The 26,269-nt window shown below is 46.7% G+C and overlaps 1 protein-coding gene across 5 annotated transcripts; it reads left to right on the top strand.

Annotated features, from left to right (window-relative positions):
* The first annotated feature begins 611 nt into the window (after positions 1-611).
* Positions 612-24,274, top strand: Apod (apolipoprotein D). 5 transcript variants are annotated; one of them, XM_050159907.1, is made up of 8 exons: positions 612-732; positions 4,244-6,284; positions 6,367-6,440; positions 6,542-6,614; positions 9,752-9,902; positions 17,530-17,651; positions 21,670-21,758; positions 23,187-24,274. In XM_050159907.1, exons 5-8 carry the CDS (start codon positions 9,780-9,782, stop codon positions 23,420-23,422), a joined length of 570 nt encoding a protein of 189 aa, XP_050015864.1. In that variant the 5' UTR covers positions 612-732; positions 4,244-6,284; positions 6,367-6,440; positions 6,542-6,614; positions 9,752-9,779; the 3' UTR covers positions 23,423-24,274. The 5 variants fall into 5 exon arrangements, with proteins under 5 accessions (XP_050015864.1, XP_050015862.1, XP_050015863.1 ...); XM_050159905.1 differs by lacking the exons at positions 6,367-6,440; positions 6,542-6,614 and having other exon boundaries at positions 613-732; positions 23,187-24,273; XM_050159906.1 differs by lacking the exons at positions 612-732; positions 4,244-6,284 and having other exon boundaries at positions 6,367-6,614.
* The last annotated feature ends 1,995 nt before the right edge of the window (positions 24,275-26,269 follow it).

The following is a 26,269-nucleotide window of genomic DNA, read 5'->3' as shown; positions in this document are numbered from 1 at the left end:
TTTCTAACCACAGGACGAGTCTGTAAGGAAATGTGCTGGGGGGGAGGGGGAGGGACCAGCATTTGCAGCAGGTGAGAGAGGCCGAACTGTGTTGTGTGTTAAATGTGCCATGACCTTAACAAAGTGTGTTTCAGACAGTGTGTATCCAGACATTGTGCTTTCCATAGAAAGATCTAGAAGAACAAATGACAATGGAGCAATGTTTAGACCTAATCTGTGGGATTATGAAGCAGTTACAAGGGACAAAGGAGTTAGACAGGTTCCCTGCCGCTCTGACAGATAAGGAAGACAGTGCGTAATAAAGATGACTGAGTTCCTCCTCAGCCTCCTGACCAGAGACAAAAGCCTGGTGTCTGACGTCTCCTGCTGCATATTTGTGCCAGCCCAAATTGAAGGCGCTGAGAGCGGAATGAAGTCATCTCTAATTCCTAAAACAAACAAACAAACAAACAAACTTAAAAGTGTATTTGTTATCAAAGCCAGTACAGAACACAGAACAATGGTGTTACTTGTAGCCAAGCTAGCAGAGGTTTATCCATTCATTGTTCAATTAAATTACTCCCCAAAACAGTTTATTTATTCAAAAGAAAGTGTTCCACAAGACTGAGCCGGTCAGCATTTCATCTTGGACTGGGGATGGAACAAGGCCCACGAAGCCCCCACCCCTCCCTGAGGAGTTCTAGGCCGTTAATGGTGGCTGTGGGAGAATGTTCTTTAGTGGTGTCGCCAATGGTAAGTTGCCCTCATTCAAGTATTTACCCTCCCCCCACATGCTCGTGCAGGCAGCTCTAATTAAATCCGTGGAAGAAGAGGATCAGAGGGGGCAGGGGAAGAGGAAATAATAATGAAAGTGGGATAGGGAAGGTCTGGGAGAGTCGAGGCAGGGAAGGGAGAATAACACAGGGAGGCTATGGTCAGAGCACATTATATAGTATATGTATGGAATCGTGAATGAATACATTTAAATTTTTAAATATATGCTAAAAAGAATGTCTTTGGGTTTTAAAAACGTTTGGCTGTTGAGGGAGACTGTCTTGAGACTGTGTACAGGAGAAAAAGTGTTCACTGTGATGACTCAGCTACTTTAGACTAGCACTTTTACCACCCCACCCCACCCCCCCACCCCACCCCGTAACTGACTCAGCGCTCAGGGATGAAGTGCAGAGATACATCGACGATCAATTTACGTATTTAGAAACTTCAGCAGAATTGCTTTGTTGAAAACTTGCGAGTTATCAGAATTAGAGTTACAGTTTGGCCTGAGCTTCTGCATGAGGCCCAGCAAGCCAAACCAAAATGGAGTCGCTTAGACTCAGGCTGCGGCTCCAGGCACGACACAGACTAAGTTGTTTATCTGAAGTTCCTCACTTTCCCAGGAGAACCAGAGCCAGGGCAAGAGAACCATGGAGAGGAAGAACTGGAGGGAAACAGGATCTCCCTCCCCGCTGACCCCCCCAAAATGGTCAGTTTTAGCTGGAGGAAATCTCACAGCTTCAGCTTTTCCAGGGAAGGTGTCAGGGCCAGCCTGCCGGGAGTTGCGATTCTGTGCTGTTAACAGTGTAGCCTGAAGTACCTCTTGCCTACTCAGGGGAAGCCTTGATCATCTCACTCTGAAAGAACTTCCGAGTGAGTCAGCACGAAGCGAAGCTGGAATTTATTAAGCAAGGAGCCACTCGGAGACAGAGTGGGTGGAGAGCAAGAGGGGCCCCTAGCAGTAGCCACATGTGAGACCTGTAGCTTCAGAAATTATTTCATTCTAAGGCCGCTACTTCCAACTAAGTTTAGGGACCAAGTAAAGTTTTAAAATTAAAGAATTACCTGGCTTGCTTGCTTATTTCTCTCACCTAGAGAGTTCTCTTTTGTCAGTTTTAAGGCCGTCAGTGTGAGGCCTTGTTCAGGTTTGTGGATGAGAAACTGCCAGGGATATCAAAAGGTCAAGAGGTTAAGACACATGCCTTGACCTTAAGTGTGACCTATCAGCTGTTAATACTCCTTTGGAGGTATTTCTCGGAAGACGGTGTAGGCTTCTTTGCTGGCAGCCTCGCAATGTTTTGTTTGGTCAAGTGTGTTGAAACCTTTTGACTCTCAGCCAGCGAGAAGCCTAAGCCAGACTTTTTCTCATGCCTCCTTAAGCCCCCCTGTCTTTTTGCCTCAGACCATGGCTTAGAGACAGCAGCTTCATGTTGTGCTTGTCCTGCTCTGGGGAGAAAGCTGGCCTCTCTCTGGCCCAGCATCCTGAAACCGCTTCCTCTAAAGAATTGCAACCAAAACCCAGCGGAGGCCTTTGTGTTTGTTGCAATTTTGTCCTTTGAGTAAAAGCATTCTTTCTGTGGTGTTGAGGAGAAGCTAATTATGCATCTTTCAATGACCAGCAATTCCTAGAATGAGGGATGATTTAGATGAAAATGATACAAACTGAGAGGTTAGTGCTCCTCCGGCAAACTGAGTCCAACAGAGCTAGAATTTTACCTCTAGCTCTTAGCGTTGTATCTCTGAATACCCATTAAAAGCTAGGGATAGTACCCCTTCAGTTAGGGTCTAATAAGCACTCAGTGTGTGCTGGGTAGCCAGGGGAAGCAGGGCAGAGGCCAGTGAGACAAACGCCCTATACTTGCAGAGCCTACCTGCTAGCAGGGGAACAGAACAAGCAAGCAAACATGGATTGGGTTGCCCTGGGAGGGGAGGGCTTAGTGAGGATGAAGCAGGCAAAGAGCCAGTGGCCTGAGCGCTGCTTTAAAGACCAGGATGGCATTTTGAAGAAAAGTGACACCTGAGTCAGGACCTGGGGGGAGGAAGGGATGGGGACATCATGGGAGGAAGGAAGGGATGAGGACATCTGGCAGGGCTGTTGCAGGAGAAGGCCCTGAGCAGGAAAGAGAATGCCTCATTGTTAGGAGAAAAAAAAAAAAAGAAAGAAAAAAAAAGAAAAGAAAAGAGATCTCTCGACCTCTGGGACATATAAGAGTCTCTGGGGCTCTGGCTGCATTTCCGCTGTATCTCAAGAGTAGAGCTATCAGTTTCTCTCTATTGGTGGCAAGTTGGGCTTTTATTCAGTAATCTAAATCTGCTACGGAGGTACTGCCTTATCTGTAAGGATGGAGTCCAGTCCCAGGAACCAAGAGGTTGTTCTGACAGGAGGGAGGGGAGGTTTTCCGAGGAAGGGACATAGAGTAAGAGGCAAGTTCACGTCTGTCCCCCAGTGACAGCCCTGGCTTTTCTCTGCCTCTCTGCTCCTGCTGTTTCCCTTTAGTTCAGCTGTTTACCCAGTGAGGCCCACCTTCCTTATCCCACCTGGGATGGAGGAGACTCCGTGGGGGGATCACCCACTCGCTGCGCCCCCCCCCCGCCTTCTTTGTATCCAGGCAACAGTGGGTGGTGAGCACTGGGGAAGCCTTGTGGAGGAGGGAGAAGTGAACAGGGGAAGTTGGGAAGGGAACAAGGGCTACCTGGGACACGGGAGGACAAGAAAGCACCGATATCCTGCAAGGAAAGAGTTCCTGTCCATGTGTACAGTATCTGGGTCCCAAATCTGCCTGGAGCTTCAGGAAAGGGTCATCCTCTTAACGCCCAAAATGGCCTGCTAGAATCACCAGGCCCTTCTCTTTTCCTTCTTCTATCTGGCTTAGGACTTGAATCTTGCTAAAATTCAAGGATAGTCTGGTTCAAGTCACTGAAATCTTATTACAAAAGGATGATGCTCCTCTCCTGAGGCCCAGAGGCTTCAGCTCTCAGCTGACCAACGGGGGCCTTTCCAATACACGCATGCACATGCATGCGTACATACACACACACAAGCACACACACGCAAATATATGGTTACACACGCACACACGAGAGAGAGAGAGAGAGAGAGAGAGAGAGAGAGAGAGAGAGAGAGAGAGAAATGCAAATGCAGTAAGGCAATTCGTTGGGAGACTCAGCAGACCCCTCAATTCAGTCAATTAAACTGCCCTTGGAAAACTCCAGCAGTGTTCTTCTCTAAACCTGTAATCTGATGTCTTCCTAGTTACCTAGTTTCCACTAGGCTGAGCTCCGGTCAAGCCCTGGAGAATAGACCCTGAAAACAACACACTGATGAAATTCTTCTTGTATCCAAACAAGCTGTGAGGGCAGGATGCAGTTGGAGGTTGTTCTTTCTTCTCTGCCTGGGCCTGGGTTACTATAGTTCACCAGGAAATTATGTGTACCCTGAGAAGGCTCCAAACCCTGCCTCAGGGAGCCCATGCTTCTGGCTTCCTTGCAGCTCCCTCTTTGTGACCAGAAGTTGGCTTCAGAACCACGTGCTGGGTCACACTGCTCATGTTGTTCCCATCAGGAGAGAACCCTTGCTCACTGCTTCTGAATCGGGATGAACACCCTCGTGAAGACAGCCCCAGATGCCAGGTACCCAGGGTGTGGTCCCTCTGCATCCTGATGCTGAGGACCTGTGGTGACAGCTGCATGCAGAAGCCCCTTTCCCACCCTCCTTCCTCGTGCACACACGGCCTCTCTGTCACTCCTTGTGGTGAGGACACACATGGAGAACACGTGACAACCTGTGAGTCCTTCTGCTTCCCATGAGTCCTAAGAACCTGGTCGTGTGGGAGGTGGGGAGCAGCCAGGCACAGACAGATGTCAGCTGCTGTGTGGGACCCAAGGGTTTAAGGGTCCCCAAGGTGGTAAGATCCTCCTCTGGCTTCCTTTCTCATTTCTGTGCTGCTGGGTCCTGCCTTTTCCTCCAGTAGGAGGAACCGCGTTCTGACCACAGGATGCCAACGTGGAAGGAGAGAGCATGTGGGACCGGGTACAGTAAGAGAGCATTGCCAAGGCAAGTGGCAAGGTGGTGGCGATGCTTGGCCTAGACCCCTTGTCTTAGTTCACAGACCTGTGCCCTTTCATGGATGCTAAAGGGAAGAAGACACCTGAGCTGCACACCTTAGCGGCACAGATTCAGTCCCCGGATGTGTCTAGTAATGACCTATCAATGTCAGAGGTCAGACATGTCCTGCTTAGATGTCGCATCATAGAAAGCGCCAGCTGCCTAATCTCTGAGGTCTTAGGTAGTCTGAACAGCGCGAAGGAACCTGTGGATTTGTTCAGTCCCTGATGCCTTCCTTCTCCTGTCCATCCTCACCATCTACAGTAAGCTGTGTCTCTAGCACCATTTGGCTGAAAATTATTATAAAATTATAAATATAGAGGGAAGAAAGGTCCTCACAGAGCAGGTGGTCCCATCAACGCTGACAATTAAAAGCAGAGGCCAGTCTGAGGCCTCCGTAGCTCTGTCTATGGACCTTTTCAAGGCCTGAAGATCTGAGCAGTGAACTTGGAGAGTTAGCAGATAAGCTGTAGAACTTAAGCGGAATGTTCGGTACCTCTTCATTCATTCTCCACACGGCATTAGAAACCGCTGTCCATTCATCAGGTTTCCAAGTCCAGAGTCATCTGGGTGTGTCTGGTCTGTGCATGCCCCAATGTGACTGAACCAAATGTTCCCCCTTTAAACTGTACCCCACTCTCCAGCTCTAAGTCATGCAAAGGGGTGGGTGTGTTGCGAAGGGTGCAGAGGGAGGGGCTGCCGAAGATACACTGGTGCTCTCAACTTTGACCCCGTCAGGTATAGAATTCTATTTACTGGAGGTCTCTTTCATTTGCATCTCTAGTGAAGACCATAATGTCTGTCTCTACCTCACAATGGGGAAACTGGTGCTCACTGCAGCAGGGGCCCACCCTGGGGCCAACTCCGAACCCCAAACCTGGCTCAGTTACCTGAGTCACATTCCTGGCCGGGACTACACTGGATGCAGTATTCCTGTTCCCTTTCAGGAAATGAAACAGTTGATTTTTCATTTACACGAAAAGGAAAAATAAATACCAGATGTTTGGAAACCTAGTACAAACTCACCATGCTGGAACTTACAAGGGCATTCAGAAGGAAAGGATTTCAAGTCAGAAAATCCACAAAGCAAAAAAAGATGTTTTGAATGAAAATGCATTTTTGTCTTTCTCTCTCTCACACACACACAAACAGTATCTCATTGTTTCTTCCTCGGGGAGCAGCTGTGGAGGAACTTAAGGGAGGGGACAGACACAGCATCCCATCTTTGTGCCTCATACAGACCTCAGCTTTGAGTCCAGTGTTCTCGAGCTGCGGGGGGTGTGGCATGCATGGCCATCAAAGGCCAATGGCCTGATGGGAGCTTATAAAATGACCCTGAGACTCCAGGCACCAAAACAGGCGCCTCACTTGAAGGATTCTGTGTGGAAACTGCCGTCTGCTGTCTTCTTAATAATAATATAAAAAGGTATGTACATGGTTGTAGCGTTCACTTAGGATAAATATGTTTAAAATAGAGATTGCCTTGACTTTCTGTTGCCCCCTTTCAGCTCAAGTGGTGAGTATGGACCGGGGGCGTGCACACTAGCCCTACAGGCCATCTCATTGTCCTCAAACTTACAAGGTAGGTGCTCTTGGCAAATTTCAGGTGACAAGTCAACGGGTAGGTAAGCCTGAGCTTGCCCTGATGGCTCCTCCTGCCCTCCAACCTCCCCCTACCCAAAGGAGACATGAGAAGCTGCCTGTGTGCCAAGCAGCACCGGATGAATTCTCTAGAGGGATTCAGCTGCTCCTGACGGTAAGATGGACTGAAAACTGGGACTGACTGTGTGAGCAGAGTACTGGATACGAAACCATTTTGCTTAGATATGGGATTTGCTGGGTGTAGTGGTGTAACCCTTTAACCCTCACGCTAGAAGACATTGCAAACTGTAGGACAGCCTGGACTATGTAAGAAAAAAAGAAAAGGAGAGGAGAGGGGAGGGGAGGGGAGGGGAGAAGAGGGAAGGAAAGGAAAGGGAGTGGAAAAATGTAGTACTTGTTTGATTCGAAAGTTACATGGGTTTGGTTGTTTTTAAGATCTAATCACCCACGGAAATATTTTATTATGCCATATGAAACCTCAGACTCTAGTTAATGCCCCCAGCTTCTTGAGGTCGGGGACTGTGGCTACAAGGACATGCAGGCTCTTGGAGAACTGGGTTCAAGTTCTGGCCTTACAAGAGATCTATGAATTAAGCTGAACCAATGACCTTACAGAAAACACAATCAGTTTCAGCACAGGTGGCTTCTGGATGAGACGTTGGGGCCTCCATATAGATCCCATAGTAGGTACTGAGGCCAGAGCTTCCAAGGAGAGCCTCAGCATGTTTGATGATGGGTACCCACAGTCAGTGCCTACCCAGAGTGCACTGCAGGCTTGGAAGAATTACCTCTAAGTTATTTAATAGTCAGTTGAAATTATAGTTAAGCTTTTTTCTAAAGGTAAATTCACCAAGATGAGCTTCCTGCAATATCAGACAATAGGAAGACATGCATTGTAAACTGTGTATCTTTTACCCAGAGTTATGCAGCCCTCCAATACCATGCTCTGTCAGTGTTATGTGAATCTGAATGGAGGGGGCATGGAACATTAGCATCTCCCCTCTCAAGGAAGATATTCCTCTAACTATAGGAAGAAAACTCCAACAGCCAGACAGCATCTCTGGAAGCCATGTAGTCAAGGGGAGTGAGCCGTGCTCTGACTCCTCCCACAGAACTCAGGGTATGTTTCAGGCCACAAGAGAACATCTTGTCATACGACATTGTCAGAGCTAGACATGGGGCTGACTTGTTATTGCTGTTGCATGGTGAAGCAGGGTTCATCAGGTCTCACAGGCAAGCATTCAGTGAAAGGGATGAACACAGAAGGGAGCATGACCGAGAGGCTATGGATGGATAGCTGGTCCTGTCCTGCTCCTTTCCAGGCCTGAGTTTCCCCACTGTACACCTGGCAAGGGTGAGGGGGTGGGGCTGTGTAGTTGTCCTCTAAGATCCTATCCATTTGTAAACGCAGTAGAGCGTACATCCTATGTGCCACACATAAAGTCGGGTGCTTGGGAAAGACCATTGGATTAGGCCTGTGGGTAGAGTTAGGAAAATTCCGAGAGCGCTGGAGAATGGGTGCAAAGTTTTGTGAGTTTAGGCTGGGCTTCTACAAACACTCCACCTCCCGAAATGTTAAAACACAGATGTTGTGTACATAGTGAGGGGGCCTTCAAGAACTAAAGATGGTGGTCCCTCCACAGATTTGCTCAAGAGAGCTTCAGCAGCCACCCCTCCCCACCCCGCCCTAGCTGGCAGCTCTTGCTCCTTACATAACTGTTCTTTTGAAAACCAGGCAACAAAGCCTTCAGAAAAGAAGCTATTGATTATTAAAGTTATTTGGAGGTTGAAAGACTCGTAATGAAGTGGTTATAATTATTCCTGTTATGACACATCCTTTTCAGGGCTTGGATCTGAGAACATTTTGCTTGCATTGACTCAGTCACCTTCATCTCGGAGAGAAAGGCAGCGAGCTGGAAATAGCTCGTGTGCAGGGAGAGACCAGGAGTCATGGAAAGGGAACAGAGGGAAGGCAAGTCGGGGGAAAGAGGCAGAGGAGCCCAAAGTGGCCAGCTATAGCCTGCAAGGACAGCCGTTGCAATCTGTCCATTGTCCCTGCCCAGAGACAGCTGTGGCCACCAGAAGACTTCTGCACTGAAATGATATTGTGTTCTTCCACATCAGCGGACGGGCCTTCTCTGGTTAAATGCACACCCTCTGTGGAAAAACACCCTCAGCGAATGGGGAAAACACTTGGGAAATACAATCCTGCTTCTGTTTTTCATAATAACAATGCTAGCATTTAGCTGGGCAAAGAGGCCCATGTTTGTAATTCCCAGCACTCATGAGGCAGAGGCAGGAAGATCTCTGTGAGTTCAAGACCAGCCCAATCTAAAAAGCAAGTTCCAGTCTAACCAGGGCTAATAGTGAGAGGCTGTCTCAAAATAAATAAATAAATAAATAAATAAGTAGATAGATGAATGAAGAAATAAATAAATAACAAATAGCGAATATATACTGAGTACCTGCTTGGTGTCAGCCCCTTCCTCTTTCTGGGGAGGTGTCTTACATCATTACAGCTGGTCTTAAATTGGTGACCTCCAGAACTGTCCCACCTAAGCCTCTCCTGGCTTTATTTTATCTCATTTTATTTTCGCAAAGTTTCATGAGATAGACATGACTATTAGTCCCACTTTACAAGCCAAGAAGCAAAGGTCTGACTTGCACAGGTACACTTAGTAGGTAGCAGAGCCAGAACTGGAAACCCATTTGAATAACACTGGGTCTCCATATGCTGCTCTTGGCTAGGGTTTCCAGGCCAAGCATGGGTTGATAGGGAAGCCCAGCAAGACACACAAGGATTAAGTGTGGGGGTCCGGGCAGCATTACTTTATGAATCTGATAGGACAGTTAAATTGGGCATAATTTGGATCTGAGCTTTATTTCTCCATTCACAGTATGACCTTTGACCTTTAGGTGCACCTCTTTGTCCGATCCCTGCAGACACATTGTTTTTGTTCCATAAACAAAAACCTACTGAACCTGACATTTTCAAGAGTCTGGGATGATTCTGAGGAGAACTGGACAGGATGCCCACCCTGGAGAAGTATTCAATGGGGAGTGGGAGGGTGAGGGTCCACGGAGGAGGCTAATCCAGATGCTCTCAAAGAGATACTGGTGCTCTGAGGTGATGGTCTCACTGTGACTGGACGGCCAGCCTGGCAGCAGCTGCAAGATGCAGCTCCTCAATGCTGAGGAGAATGCGGCTGACAGACCAGGCCCTCAAGGACTCTCCATCACCTTGTGTCCTCAGGAGACCCAGACACATCCAGCTGCCTTATTTCTCCCCAGGCCTCTCCTGAAGCCTCCCAGACCCGAGATGGTGACCATGCTGTTGCTCCTGGCTACACTGGCAAGCCTCTTCACTGCAGCCAAGGGACAAAGTTTCCATCTTGGGAAATGCCCATCTCCTCCAGTGCAAGAGAATTTTGACGTGAAAAAGGTGTGGTATCTCAAACTTCCCCTTTGTTTTGAGCATGCTGGGAGGTTTATTTTATTCTTTAATCTCCCTCCAAAGCAAGCCTTGGGGAGGTGTGGAGGTCTCTGCGGAGACAGGCCAGCAGGGTAACAATCCGTGTGAGGCAAGGAGAAAATCGGTTCAAGACGACTCAGTAACCAGCGTTGGTTCAGACTTCCAGAGTCTGTCCCCAGGTGGTTTATTTTAGACATATTTAAGTACCATGCAACTTGGAAAAAATTTTCCTGATTTAACACAATACACAATCCCGTGTGCACAAAGGTGCATAACTACACCGATGTCACTTCTTCCTGAAAGATGGGCTCTGTAGACAACCTACATGGGTTATTTTAAGGGACGAGGGGAGGATCTGGTGTGGTCTCCATCTTCCAATTAGCACAGAAGTTACCTAGCCTATTAGCCACCTTTGGTTCTAATTTGGCAGCTTGGGGGGAGCCTTTGGCCATACTGAGAGTGTAAAGGTCACCTAGACAATTCATCACTCCTGGTCCTGGTTGAGGGAGCTTGTGGGAAGTGTGGTATGACTTGGTGCCTTGGCACAGGGGTTACCGAGGCTATTAGCCACCTCCATCCCCAGCCTTCTGGGTGGAAAACAGATTATATATCTTTTCCTTGGAAAGACAAGCCAGCCTGTTTGCATTCCTGGTCCCTAATGCTATCTGTGAGCATATGAACCTTTGCACTCCCAACAGGGAAGGCACCTTCCTTATTTTGGGTTTCCCTGCAGTAGTCTCTGAGGCCACAAAGGGGAGAGGGGGGAATTCTTTGGCACCTCAGCTTGCCCTGTAGATGGATGCCAACATGCCATAGGAGTTCCCTGGCAGGGGAGAGCTGTCAGCGTGTAGGGATTGTCCCCCACATCTCTGGGAAGGTGGGGGTGAGGTCAGGGAATGTGAATAGCGGCATTGACTATGACTGGTTACTATTGTTGTCCAGAGAGGAAAGTGGAGGGTCCTCCCATGGCACAGTTGGTATACACACCCAGGTTTCCTTTCAGAGAGCTCAAGACAGGACCTGGGAAAGGCCGAAAGCCCCCCCAGGGGTGTTTTCTTGTTACCTACAATATAACTAGCTCCTCATAAATGCTCCTTCTTCTTGGAATGAGTCAGAGGGAGCAGCAAGAAGGTGGGCAGTGATTAGGTGAGAGAACGCAGCGGCTCCCACAACTGGGGAAGGCCTGGGTTCTAATCTTAAGGCCCTTCTCTTTAAAAGGTTTTGGTTGATTTTAGGGAGCAGCACACTTGGCTTGAGAACTTATCAGTCACGGTGGGTGCTGGAAGTGCTAGAGGGTGGGACGGGAGAGCTTAGAGAGGGGAAGGGAAGAATCAATCGGCAGGCAGAGCCCAAGGTTAGGAAGGAAAGACCACGCGCTAAGGTCTACACTGACATTCTTCATTAATATCTTAAGAATTTTCTTTAATTAAGTCAACCTGGAACCCCCCTACGAAACCACCCCCCAAAATCAAAAAATAAAAGCAAACAAAAAACATGTTTTTGATAATATCTAGGGAATTTGAGTTACTTTGAGAACTGAAGCAAAATGTTTTGAAAAGATGTTCTTGTGTGTGTGTGTGTGTGTGTGTGTGTGTGTGTGTGTGTGTGTGTGTGTGTGAACGTGCGTAAGTGAGAAGGGGCCTATGCAGAGTGATGGGTCCCCTGGAGCTGGACTTACAGGCAGCTGGGAGCTGTCCCATGTGTAGGCCAGGACTTGAACTCCTCTTCAGGAGCAGCGAGGGCTCTTAACTGCAGAGGCATCTCTCCCGTCCTAAAGCAGATTTTTTTAAGGCAAATATTGGATTGATTGGTTTATATAGCATTTTGCTGACTTGTTCAAAAAAGTTTTTATTTCAAGGATTTTTAATCTATTCACTGTTATGCAGTCATTATTAAATCAGTTTTAGAAGACTTTCATTGTCTTCTAAAGAAGCCACAAACCCGCTAACAGTCTCTCTAGCCACACTACTCAGACTTTTCACCGCTGGGACAAACCCCTGAGAGAAACAACTCCAAAGAGGGAAGATCGGTTCCGGGCTCTGTTTTCAGTGATTTCGGTCCACGGTTCATATGGCCCCCAGGCTTATGGGGAGCAGAACTTCACAGGGCACATAGTTCAGAAGGCTGCTTAGCTTATGGCGGCCAGTAAGCAGAGAGAGAAAGGAGTGCAAACAAGCCATCTCTCCCAGGCATGCACTCCCTGGCCTGCTTCCTCTAACTAACCCCTCCCATTTACTACCTCCCAATGTAGCAAATCATCAAGGAACTAATCCATTGGTTAGGTCAGAGCCCTTAGCATCCTATGACTTCCTTAAACGTCTCACCTCTGAACTCTGCTCACATCAGGACCAAACCTCCGACCTGAGGAGAAGCTTCACGCCCAAACCCTAACACTCCTTTTCTTCCCAACTCCACCATACCCACACGACCAATATTTTCCTTTCTGTCAATATGAATTTGTCTATGGGATATGCAATGCTAGCTTTTGTGGCTGAAGGAAATGTTTTCAAGGTTTACCTGTTCGCAGAGTGCGTCAACACTCCATTCCTTCTGTTGCCAAATGATGCAGGGATGATGCTACAGTTATTGGTCCTTATCGTTGGAGTTGTTTTACTTTTTTGCTATAGAAATGCTGTGGCTGTGGATATGCAGACTTGGGGCTTTTTTGGAAGAGGGAGTGTGTTTTCAGTTTGTTGGGGGATATATGAAGTACGGTTGTGGATATGGTAACTCCATGTTTAGCTTTTTGACAAGCTGTTGGACCATCTTAGAACACTGGCACCATTGCACGTTCTCACAGGCAGCCTCTAACATTACTTTCCTCACATCTCCGCCGGCGGTTGTTATCGTTGTCCTCCCTTATTATAGGTGTCAGAGTGATATTAAATAGCATCATCCCCATTTCTTAAGTGCTGATGATTATCTTTTCATGTGTTTATGAGCCACGTGTCAATCTTCCATTTGAATCTCTTGCTCTTAAAAAAAATGGGTTAAAAAAAAAAAGCTGGGCATGGTGCATGCCTTTAATCCAAGCACTTGGGAGGCAGAGGAGAGGCAGGTAGATCTCTGTGAGTATGAAGGCCAGGCTGGCCTTGAAACATCCCCTCCACTCAAACCTTTTAATTGTTGATACCCAAATCCTCTTCCTTTAAGCTAGATGCAGATCTTTTCCAGATATGTTAAAATAGTTTATCCTGTTTTGGTGATTGAAAGCTGCTAGTTCATTTTCTGGCTGCCCAGACTCCTGAAATAATCACACAGAAACTATATTATTTAAATCACTGCTTGGCCAACTACTTTAAGCATATTGCTAGCTAGCTCTTATATCTTTGGTTAACCCATTTCTATTAATCTGTGTATTACCATGTGGCTGTGGCTTACCAGCAAGTTTCCAGAGCATCTGTCTGCAGCTACATGGCTTCTCCCTGACCTCTTCTTTCTCCCAGCATTCAGTTTAGTTTTCTTGCCTAGCTCTATTCTGCTAAGACACTGGCTGAAACAGATTTATTTATTAACCAATAAAAGCAACACATAGACAGAAGGATTTTCCATACCACTATTTGATGGATATTGTTGTTGTTGTTTTACTCTAACCCCACAGTGGAATGGCAAAATGTCGTTGGTTGTATTTACTCTTTGTTCTTTTGGGGTGCCTGCCATCCTGCTCCCAAAGAAATTAATTACACATGGAGTCTTATTCTTTCTTATGAATGTCTGGCCTTAGCTTGGCTTATTTCTAGTCAGATTGTCTTAACTTAAATTATCGCATCTACCTTTGTCTCTGGGCTTTTCTCTATTCTGTATACCTTTCTTTACTCTTACTCCATGGCTGGCTGGGTGGCTGGCCCCTTGTGTCTTCTTCTCCTTTTCTTGTTCCTTCTTTTTGAACCCTCTTTTCGGATTTCTCCTCCTATTTGTTCTCTCTGCCCAGCTATAGGCTATTCAGCTCTTTCTTTATTAGACCAACTAGGTATTTTAGATAGGCAAAGTATCACAACTTCACAGAGTTAAACAAATGCAACATAAAGAATATAACACATCTTTGCATCATTAAAACAAATGTTCCACAGCACAAACAAATATAACACATCATAAAATAACATTCCACAACAGATGGAACGTTTTCCTTTATCTATATACCCTTTGAATCATGAGGGCTTTTTATATCAATCAAATCCAATTTGTCCGTGTTTTCACTTTGGGGTCGGTCCTACAAACTTTAGTACCTAATTAGTAAGTATCCCATTAGCTCAGTAGGTAGCACTTAGTCTCATCCCTAGAGAAGCATTGCCTAACCCAAGGCTATAAAGATGTACACCTCTATGTTCTTCTCTGAGTTTTATAGTTTAAGCCCTTGCATTTAAGCCTTTGGTCCATTTTAAGTTACATTTGTGTCGTAGGAACATCCATCTCCATCTGTATGTCTTCCCCGTTGTTCCAGCACCATTCTCCACTGAGACAGAAAGAGACCAGTCTTCACTGATAGTCTTAGTATGCATAGCAAAAATCAGCTGATCGTTTCTATCAAGTTTTATTTTCACCACCACCTCAAGTCTAGTCCAGGTGTATGTCTATATTTACTCCATATTTGATTGCTACATATTTGTCATAAGTTTCTAATCAAAATGTAGGAGACCTCCAACTTTAGTCCTATTCTTTGTCTCTTGAATTTTCATGTGAATTTTATGATCAGCTTGTCCATTTCTGCAGAGGATATAAGGAGCAATTGATTTCTAAAGTATTGCCATCCTAGCCCTTTCTGTTCATAAGTTATCTTTTTAGCTAATTTTTTTGGTTGTTTTTTTGAGAAAGGATTTTTTGTGTAACAGTCCTGGCTGTCCTGGAACTTGCTCTGTAGACCAGGCTGGGCTTGAACTCAGAGATCTGACTGCCTCTGCTTCCCAAGTGCTGGGATTAAAGGCATGTACCACCACTGGTCAGCATCTATTTACCTTTTTGTCTTACCAATATTTTGCGGTTTTCAAAATACAATTTCCTACATATCTGTAGTTAAATTTATTCCTAAATATTTTTGTTCTTTTTATGTTATTGCAAATGAAATTTCTTAATTTCATTGGCAGATTTTTTCATCCCATGTGTAGAAACATTTTTGTTTATTGATCTTGCATTTTTTAAATTTGCAGTACTCATTATTTTAATAGTATGTGTCTGTGGGGTTTTGTTGTTTGTTTTTAAGATTCCTTAGCAAGACTGGAGATAGAGCTTAGTTGCACAAAATCAAGTCTGACTTCCATTTCCAAATAAACTAGGCATGGTCACACACATCTCTAATCTAGTATGAAGGCAAGAAGAACATTCAAAATCCCTCCAAAACATTTTCTTAGGGCTTTGTGTATACAGTAATAGATCATCTGCAAATAAAGATGATTTTGCATCTTTTCCAGTTTTCTTTTTCAGATACCAAATTGTCCTTGTATAGAAACTTCAATGAGAAAGATTTGCAGAGCAATATAGGATCATGAAGGAACACAACACGACAACCTTTCACCTCTGAGTTTCCTTGTTTCAGGAAAGTCCTTGCCGGTAATGGTGGATCACTCAAGTCGCTTGAGCAGTTAAGAACTATGTTAAACATATCATAAAATGGGGACTTTTCCAAGGGTGCTTATGAAACTTGTTAGTGTGCTTTTTGGGTTCTGCCAATGAAGGTCAAGTTCAATGGGGTTGTTTTGTTTCACCAGAGTTTGTTGTTGTTGTTTTGGTTGTTTGTTTGAGACAGGGTTTCCTGTAATCCAGGCTAGCCTTGAACTTTTCACATCTGGTGCTGACCTTGGGTTCCTGATTTCCTGGTTTTGTGCTCCTCCCAGGTTCTGGGATTAGAGGTCTCTGTTGAATTGCAGTGTTTTTAATGGACTGTGAAGGGTTTGCTAAAGGAGTGATAAACTACAGTCGAAAACGGCGAACCCAGGTTTTAGCAGAGTCACGTGACTGAAGCAGTGATGTCACTTGCTTCTGGATGCTTGAAGGCGAACGCATGCTTAACTTGCTCTGTTGAGTAGCAGATTTTTAAGTTCATAGAATAATTACATTTAATATTTTGACTAGGCAAATATACTCAAGTAGTTCAAAATGCTGAAGATGCAAAAGAGAGCTGGGCCCATCGCTCAGTGATAACACGACTAGTTGGTATAAAGTCCTTTTAGTGCTCTATCCCTAGAACCATGGAGAGTGGAGGTGGGGTGGACACGACCCAATTCCAATGGTCCAAAGGAGCATCCAATAACGTTTTTCTTAGTCTCCTCAGTTTCCTCCGCCAGGAGCAATCAGGAAACCAGCATATTGTATGCCTTTTTATAGACAATGTGTACATATACAAGGAAATATGCATTAGGCCATGGTAGCCAAAATAGCAGCTTCCAGATGCCCGTGGCCTGTTGTCTAACCTGTGAGCATGCTACCTTCCCCAGAATAAAGGGATTCTACAGAGCTGACCTGAGATGACCAGACTGGCTATCCAGGAGGCTGTAACTTACTCACATAAGTTATTAGAAGCAGAACATCTTTCCTAGCTGTGTGTGTGTGGGAGAGAGAGAGAGATTTGAAGAAATGAGAGTCAGGGGGCACAATGGTCCTTGAAACTGGAGGACTTCTGGGTCCAGAGGTCAGGCAGCCTGTGTAACATGGAGAAAGCCAAGATGCCCACTCTATCTTGGAGTCTTGGGAAGGAGAGAAAGCCTACACCTCAGCTTTAGCTTCATGAGGTTAGCATCAGTGTCTGGCTTATGGAGCTGTAAGTCAATAAATCTGTGCTGTGAGCGTTTGTAGCTCCTCACTGCGGCAATAGAAACCCCATCCTGTAAGCTTTGGTTGTTCGTGAATTCAGCTTAAGTACCCTGCACTTCAGACCCTGTTCTTTGCTCTTCACTCTTTCGATACCCTCGAGATAATTGCATATACCTCTCTTTAAAGGGGGTGTTTAAAATTTTATCGGATAGATGCACACCATCATTTAACTTCCCAGCCCCTCACTGGACTGTTTCCTGCCTTTTACTGTGACAGACAGAATTGTAACCGATAGGTTTAAACACACATCATTTTTTTTTAACAACAGGCGATACATTCCCAGAAGTTAAATTGCTGAGCTAAAGAGTGTTTATTTTTAGTTTGGGTTCAATATTACCAAGCCACCCTCTATAACCAAGAGGTTACAAATCTGAACAGTAAACCAACTCCAAGCAGGAAGGCCTCACGGCCAACATGTCTGAGTTACACAAAATTCAAAGATGCCGTGTAGAATTATCAGCTGTTGGAAGTGAAAGGTTATTTTTCAGGAACCAGACAATCCTTTTCCTTCTCGGAGACTAGAATTTCACACAGGTTCTGACTGCAGAGAACTCTGAGAACATCTCCAAATAAAGAGCCCTTGAGGAGCAGGCTGTGGCAAACAACTAGGACCCGCATATCCATTCACTGAGTCTCCTTTGAACCGATATCTTGCCCAGCTGGCTGGGAACGGTGCAGCCCATTTGGCCTGGTTTCCCCTGGAAAGGGCTCCGCTCTAAGACGACAATGGGAAAGAGTCAGCAGGTCCCCAGAGAGCCCCTGGGTTTTGCTCTGTTCCTTGTTGTCTGTACAGTATCTCGGAAGGTGGTACGAAATTGAGAAAATCCCAGCGAGTTTTGAGAAAGGAAACTGCAACCAAGCCAACTACTCGCAGATGGAGAACGGGAACATCAAAGTGCTAAACCAGGAGCTGAGGTGAGTGGCCTCGCAGGCCTGGCTGGGGGTGGGTGTGACCTTGCTGTGCACTGAGGCAGACGGGGCAGGGAGACAGCCGGCGCCTGAGTTCCTCAAGCTAGGCACTGTGGGGCCTGCTTTCTCTTCGTTAACCAAGGCTGAGTTCCTGCTGATTACCAAACACTGAGAGGCCATAGGCAGTCTACAGGAATGTAGCAAAGGCCCTGCTCTCATTGCAAAATGGAGACTCCTGAAGCAGAGGACATCAGGCTGCCTTGTGTGGCCTCCACACCAAGACAGAGAGCCCTTGGACCTCCCCACTCTTTTCTCTTTCTTCTTCTTTTGAGTCAGGCTTTTATGTAGCTCAGGCTAGCCTCCATCTCACTGTGTAGCCAAAAATGTTCTGGAATTTTTAATCTTCCTTAGTGCTGGAATTACAAGTGTGTGCCACCAAGCCTTGCCTGTGCAGTACTAATGTTAACCCAGGGCCTTTTGTATGCTAAGAAGCACCCTACCAAGTGAGTCACATCTCCAGCCCCAGGCATCTCCTTTTCTTGCTGAGCAAGCATCAGATACACGTGCTCTTGAGTTTGGGCCAACAGGATATCTTTTAGAAGTATGTACCTCTGTCATTAAGTGCTCTGCACATTAATCTTCGGAGAGCAGACATGACTAGACCGAGGACGAGGTCCTTGCTTATCCTCCAACAACCAGAGTTACACGACTAACAAATGCATTTCAGTATTTCCTATAGGCAAGGCACTCCCCCCACCCCCACCTGAAAATATATTGTTTAATCCCCCATGATAAAGCAAAATAGATACTATTATAAACCTCATTGGTGAGAAGACTTAGGTACAGAGAGGTTAACAACTTGTTCAGGGGCCATACAACTGACGCATAGATGAAGTCAAGATTCGGATAGGGGAAAGGGGAAGTGAAAAGAACAGAGACCAGTGGGAAAAGGCTGGGTGAAGGGTTGTTCTTTCTGTCCTCTACAAAGATATGAGAATGGTACTCAACTTCAAGAAAACAACTATGCTCAGCCCTCAAGTCGCTAGGTCCACAGAGGCTCTCTTTGTCCACCATACCATCCACTAACAGCCTGGGAGCCAGAGGCCAGCCAGCTGACTGCCAGCCAGCATAAACCAGAGAAGGAAGGAAGGAAGGCACTTGAGGGCCCTCTGACAGAATGAGCTCCTTTGGGAGTCCCAGGGGAGGGATGCCGGAGGGACTGACTACAGGGCTTCACTTACCTTTGCCAGGAATCTCCAAGGATTTTACAGGCCCTGTACTAGTCAGTGGTTTCCCCTCACAGTGGAATACCACAGAAATGGTTTATTTGGGAAGTTCCGTCTAGAATCAAGGAGATTTATTCCTTTAGCCTCTGGTGGTGGAAATATTCACCCCAGGAGGAAAGAAAGAGAAGCAGGAAGAGAATGTGGTTCTACAATTCTGTTTGAAGGACCCCCTCCAGCTGCAGTGACCTAAGGACCTCTCTAAGTCTCAACTCCCATGTTCACCATAACAGCACCACCCTGGGGACCAAACCTTTACCAGGTCCTTTTGGGGAACATTTATCCAGACTGTAGCAGGCAGGAGAGTTCTAATGACCTCTTTTCTTTTTATTTTATTTTATTTTATTTTTGTTTTTCAAGACAGGATTTCTGTGTAGCCCTGGTCATCCTGGAACTCACTCTGTAGACCAGGTTCGCCTGCCTCTGCCTCCTGTGTGCTGGGATTAAAGGTGTACATCACCTCTGCCTGGCAGTAGGATCAATGAAATATTATCTCCCATTAGATGCCAAACCCATGAATCCCACACACAGAGAACTGGGATTCTCAGCCTGTGTTTAAGAACTTGGGGCCCAGAAGAGCTGTCGTAGAACTGGAAGAGTGAAGGGACCAAGCTTTGCTACTTGCCTGCCTGGCTCAGATCAGACTAGAATGTGCTCTTAGGTTAGCTAGTTCTGCAGCCCGGAGCAAGAGAACTACCAGCCCTGGGCATTAAGTGGGGTAAAAGGAGTAAAGCTCTTACAGCAGTGTTTGGCACGGGGTAACCATCTAACAAGCATGACCTTTTATTGACTGAACTCCTGCTACATGAACACACAGATTGGAGCCGGTGAGATGGCACAGTAGGCAAAGGTGCCTGCCACCAAGTCAAGTCCCACAAGTATCCTCTGACCTACACACTAGTGTCATGATAGGCATGCGTGTGCACATGCACACACATTAAATGTAATACAGCCACCATTTAAACAAAATACAAATGCATTTTCCCCATGAACACATTGTGCCTTCATGATCAGAGACTGGTGTCTCAAGAACTGTTCTGGAACAAGACACAAATGATAGTGAAGAGAAGAGCCTGCTGTGTTGCTAAGTTACCATTTGCAGATGGAGACAGAACATCTTCCAAGAGACAGCAGGGCATGGTGCCTGGCCCTATGTGATGACAAACAGACAATGCAGTCAGGACTCTGAAAGCACCTGTCCTAACCTCCCTTACCTGCTGCTTAGGATCTGGTTGTAGAGCATCCTTGTAAGTGGATTTTTTCTGTCCCTCCTGTCAGCTCTCAAATCAAGAACAGAGACTTATTAATTATGAAGTTCAACTGATAGCTTAGACCTGTTTCTAACTAGCTCTTAGAACTTAAATTAACCCATTCTTATTAATCTATGTTTTACCATGTGGCTTTTACCTCTATCCCGTGTTGTGTATTCAACCTGTTCCACTACTGGCCATTCAGCCTTTTATTGAACCAATCAGAGTAACACATGCTCAGAGTACAAAGAGATTATTCCACAACACATCCCTCACTGCGAATCATAGTGCTAAGCTCCCGACTTCCTCACACATATTTGGCTCTCATGGTTGGCCTGCTTGACGACTGACGGGCAGGTAGCTCCTTTGCCACTCATGTCTAGACACCCCCTTCGCTGTCCTCTTCCCCAAGGCTTTCTTTCCCCTGCCCTCTGGGTTCATGGGGTCATCGGGAGTTAGCGTAAAATGGGCCAGGTCCTTGTGAAGAGTACTTCCTTGGTTTCAAGACCAGAACATTTAATATATGCCACCATTGCTGGGCGGTGATAGTGCATGCCTGTAATCCCAGCACTTTGTGAGTTCCAGGGCCAGCCTGGTCTACAGAATGAGTTTCAGGACAGGCTCCCAGGCTACACAGAGAAACCCTGTATCAAAAAAGATACGCCATCATTTTATGTACCACTAAGAAAGAATATCTCTGTCACTCGTAAGTGATGGGGGACCGGTTATAAAGTGTGTGTTTCTTCACAATTATGTCTCTGAGAATGGGACTTGTCTCAGAACCATGTTTCCTCCTTGCCTCTGTGACAACCTGCTCTTTTTCAAAATCTCCCATGCTCACTGGACACCAGCTGAACTAGAGGGGTTTTCAGAACTCATGCTCCTAGAAGGGACAAATGCTAAGAGTCAAGGCAACTCAGGGCTGATGGGAAGTGCCTCCAGTCCCCTTCCTGTTTTGCATTATTTTCAGGGCTCTAGTTCCCCATCCTTTGTTTCTTTGTCATCCTCTCCTGTGTGAAGAGACAACCTTGTAGGGGGTTGTTTTGTTTATTTTCCCATTCCCCTTTATTCCCTCTCTTTGAAGCCTAGGAGCAGGAAGTGCCTGGAAGGTGAAAGGCAAACAGTCCAAAAGCCGGTGTTGAAATGCCAGGGCCTAGCATAGAACCCAGCCCTTGGCTTTGTCACAGGGGCTTCTTGTCCACAAGTGCTGTCTTCCTCCCCTGAGTCTCAGGCAGTCACAGAAGGAAGAGCAGGGTCCAGAGCCAGGTCTGCTTGGCTTTTCAAGAGCCCTTTACACAAGATACCACCGTGTTGGCTGCCAGAGCCCTTGGGCATGAAGCTTGACTTTCATTGATTCTTTTTGCTTTTCAATTATGTGTATTTTCTTTCTTTCCCGTATCTCTTTTTTCCTTTCCTTTTCTTGTTTTCTCTCTCTCTCTTCCTTTCCTCCCCCACCCTCCCTCTCTCTTTTTCTCTTTCCACTCACTTTAGACCTGATGGAACCGTGAACCAAGTTGAAGGTGAAGCCACTCAGAGCAACCTCTCAGAGCCAGCCAAGCTGGGAGTCAAGTTTTTTGAGTGTAAGTACCCACTTCCCTCAGGGAGCTTCAGGGACGGGGGTTCTGTCGATAGAAAGCTGGAGCCCAGTGTTCCAACACATCCGAGAGCTGTCTTCAGGGTTCAAGTCAATGCACAATTATCTTCTGTGCACCTACCGTATGCTGTTCCCCGGAGTAGGCACTGATGATGGGCTAGACAGAGCTGACCATGTCCTTATAGCCTGACATCCCATGTAGACACTGAAGAGGTACCAAGAAACTTCCTTAGCGTTTCCGGAGGCGAGGCCCACAAAGATACACAGATGGCATGAGTAGGAGACTGGATCCAGTCTGATCTCGCAGGAAGCGGAAGCCCCCAAATTACTAGATGTTAGGAGAACAATCCATGTCTGCGTAAGCTTACAGGCAGGACTGACAAGCTGAGGCCTGACTCTGCCACTCTCTAGTCACTCCGTTCTGCCCTTTGACTTCTGGTCTAACCTGGGAACATACAAGGCAGCAGACAGGGTAGTTAGTTTGGTTACCTCTGTAGGTAACATTGGAGAATTCATCTCAAGACCTATAAGATCTTCTGACCCTGGAAATGCTTGGGCGGCCCCTCTCTGTACCTATAGGGCAGACACCAAGTCACTCTCATAAAAGAAATCACTGTCCTTCTCCTGCCTGCCTTACCGGCACCATGGCACATTCTTAAAGGTGATACAGGAGGGAGAACCCGAACACGTTAGTCTCTGCTTCTTCACTCGGGATGGTGGACTTGAAGCCTTGCAGTGCATTCCTGACCCTCCTGGTGAAGCAGTCTCTGTGTGCACTGATGCTAGTGCGCCGTCAACCCAAGGAGGCCAGCCCAATCCCTGGTCATCTCGTGTGCCTTCTCCATGCGGCTGTGGGGGGGGGGCACATAAAAATGGTCCTTGACTGTGGCCACGCACTAGAATCACCGGGGAGTTTTGGTGGTGGTGGTGGTGTTTTTCAATACCAAGAGTGGTGGAACACACCTGTAATCCCAGCCCTGAGGAGGCTGAGGCAGGAGGGATACAAGCTACAGGTCAGCCCAGGCTGATGTGGCTTGGTGGATAATGCGCTTGTTGTATGAGCCTGGGGATCTGAGTTTGATCCCTGGAACCCACCTAAAGCTGAAGAGAACTAACTCCAAAAGTATTGTCCTCTGACCTCCTCGCATGTGGCCCCTGCCATCTCATACACACACACACACACACACACACACACACACACACACACACACACACACTAATTTAAAAAAAAATTAAAGAGGGCCAGTCACTTGAAGGTCTGAAGTTGGAGAAGGGTGGGAGGGTGGTCTTAATGTCTCTCACTGCCCCCACACCTTTCCCATGTGAAGCACCGACTTAGAATGGGTCCCCAGGCCCCTGGAGAGGAGACTCCCCTTGCCCTGGTCTTTCCTCATGCTGCTGCCTCTGGTTTCAGTGATGCCGTCTGCACCGTACTGGATCCTGGCCACCGATTATGAGAACTACGCTCTTGTCTACTCCTGCACCACCATCATCTGGCTCTTCCACGTGGATTATGCCTGGATCCTGGGAAGAAACCCTTTTCTTCCTCCAGAGACAGTAACCTACCTGAAAGATATCCTCACTTCTAATGATATAGACATCCACAAAATGACGACCACGGATCAAGCGAACTGCCCCGACTTCCTGTAAAGGGAGGGGTAACCACTCCGGGTTACTCCTATGCTTTGCGCTCCGCGGCTCCACCCCTGCTCCTCATAAAGACAAACCAAGCAACCGTGGCAAGTACCGAGGGAAAGTTTGGCCATAGAAGCCAAGGGAGGGGACTCAGGGAAAGTTGACCCAAACCCAGCCAGACCCCACACTGTCACTCCGCTAGCCCAATAATAAACATTTTGCTGATCAGCTGTGTTCACAGTGGATTCTGAGTTAGGGCTATTGTGGGAGACTCATTAGAAGCAGATGGTGGGAAACCCTTCAGTGGTTGTGTTTAGAAAAACAATTCTGAGCTGCCCTAGTTTCAAGGTAGGAGAAGGCCGACGGCAAAGTTTGTTGAGTTGGATCCAGGGTCCCACTCCACTGCAGCTACCCCTCTGGAGGGAAGGCTGGGAGGTTTTCATTTCTGTCTGGAGTCTTCCTTAAAGTTACTTTCTCATCAGGAAGTCTTCGGAGTGCTGCCAAAGAATGAGTGTCCTGGGAGGGTCTGTGAAAGGAAGAGATTCTGTGAGGAGAAGACAAAGGAATTTTAAAAATGATACAAACATTTCTCTTTCCCCATTTGTGTTTACTGAGGTCCAGTTGCATTCCAGCCATTGAAAAATCCGAGTCCCTCCCTGCCCACCCCAGAAGCTTCAGACCAGTGAGAGACACAGCAGGGTAGAGGGCACCATGGGAAATCTGAGAACATCACACCCCTTCAAGACAGAGGGTCAAGCTTGGACAGTCTGTCTAAAAGCTTCAAGGGCATTCCCAAGCCCCGGCTCCACTAGGAAGTCAGGAACAACCTGGTGCTGTTTTCTAACCCTGTGACTTTTAAAATCAAATGACCTCAGATTTATCTCTTCATTCTTGTGTAGACTATATCCTGTTTATGTTCATATATACAATTTTCATTTAAAGAAAAATAAACTCAAAATGTAGCTTTCAATTCATAATTCAAAAAGCCTGAAAACTGCTGGGCAGAGTATGGGGGTTGTACGTGATCAGCTGCTGTCCCCAGCGTTGCCCGTTGTGTCCTGTGTCTGTCACCGCACTGTCCACCAGAGGCACTTGGCTACTCTTCTAGAATGCAATGATTCCTCAGAGGGCTAAGCTTCCGGTCACCTGTTAGCTCGTGGTAAAAACTAAATTGTGTATGTTAGGAATATTTCCTCACACGAGTTCTCTCCCGAAGCAAAAATCTCTGTCAAGCCAAATCACAACAAGCCGAATTAAAGGATATCCAGGTTTAGTGGGATTTCTGTGTGCGTGAGGGGAACCGGGAAGCCACCAAGGCTCCTACCACCGGGAGGGAAATAGGAGACCATGAAGGGACTTTCTGGGGAATAGTTTATATAGACTGGGGGAGGGGTCAAGGTTTGGCGGGCACAGGGGTGGGGCCACCAGAGATGGAGACCGGGACTTACAGTGTAGGCAGTGTGATGACTCAGCTGGCAAAGGCACCTGCCACCAAACCCAAGGACCCGAGTTTGATCGCTGGGACCCACTTTGTGGGAGAAGAGAACCAACTCCAGCCAGCAAGGAATGCACGTGCTCACACACAAACATACAAACACAACATAAATACATGAAAATGCACCCCCACCCCTGAAAAAAAAAAACTTATTTCTTTCTTCTCAGAAGTTATCTGGTAACATCTGCCTGAGGAAACTTCTGTGAGATCCGGAGAGGGCAGTCCACAGGCACCAGTGGGGAGAGAAACTGGGGGGGGGGGCAGAGAAGGCCTGTAGGAAACACGATAGATAGCACATGCTCAGGCCGCACAGCCACCACTAGCTCTAGCCATCGCACGGTCGCGTCTCTCTTCGCTATTGTTACAACACATAACTCTTTTTTCTGGAGGCTTTATAAAGCAAACCCAGCTATCACAGTGCATTACTTGACCTATAACTAGCTAAGTGCACATTTCTGGCAGATATAATCACGTGTAGAACAAAAATACTGCAAGTTATGACATATGTCCTAAAGGTATTCAGAAAATGTAACCTCTATGTAGTTTTAAAAATATTTTACATAGTTTCGGTGAAAGGGAGGATGTGTGTACAGAAACGGCCGTGGTTTTACTGGGGTCAGTCTCAGACGGGAAGCAGTGTATCGAGACAATGAGGGGATGGGATTCTGGCTTCTAGAATGGCTGCTTGATATCATGCCACGTGCTTATGAAAATCTGAGAACTACAAAGTCACATGGGAGTTGCTGCTCTATGTGGGGGGGGATTGGGAGGTCCCTGCTGGTGGCCTTGCTGCTCTGCAAAAAAAAAAAAAAGGAGCTTGTGACTCTCCCTCGGTAGCCACACCCAACTGAACCAAAGGCCCTGAGAGGTTTAGGATGCTCCAGAGCTGTAAGGTCTCATAGTTGGCAGTGACCATTACTGGAGATAGACAATGAAGGCTATGAGAATATAGAAAAATTGTGGATATTAGAGGAAACCTACACCCACCCAGGGCTCCTCGCAACACCTTCAGCTGCCGGTGGCTTTCCACGTCTCAGCTCAATTCCTGTGAACCTTGGCTGACTTAGTTCCTCAGTTCCTGCCCTTTTTTCTGCAGGATTAGGTAGGCATGAGTACACAGAGAGAGAAAGAGAGAGAGAGAGACAGAGACAGAGAGCACATACTCCCCCCACACACAGCACACAGAAACACACATACATTCACATGCACACAGAGCACACACACTCCTCCCCCACAGTACATAGACACACACATACACACATACACAGAGAGCACATACTCCCCTCCATACCCTCCACACACAGCACACAGACACACATACACACACACAGAGTGCACATAGACACACACATTGATACACACACACA

The sequence above is a fragment of the Alexandromys fortis genome, unplaced genomic scaffold (genome assembly GCF_014885135.2).
Source record: "Alexandromys fortis isolate MF-2015 unplaced genomic scaffold, M_Fortis_MF-2015_v1.1 scaffold_119, whole genome shotgun sequence".
Classification (NCBI taxonomy): domain Eukaryota; kingdom Metazoa; phylum Chordata; class Mammalia; order Rodentia; family Cricetidae; genus Alexandromys; species Alexandromys fortis.
The sequence above is the reverse complement of the archived record's forward strand: the minus strand, read 5'-3'. Positions and strand labels throughout refer to the sequence as shown.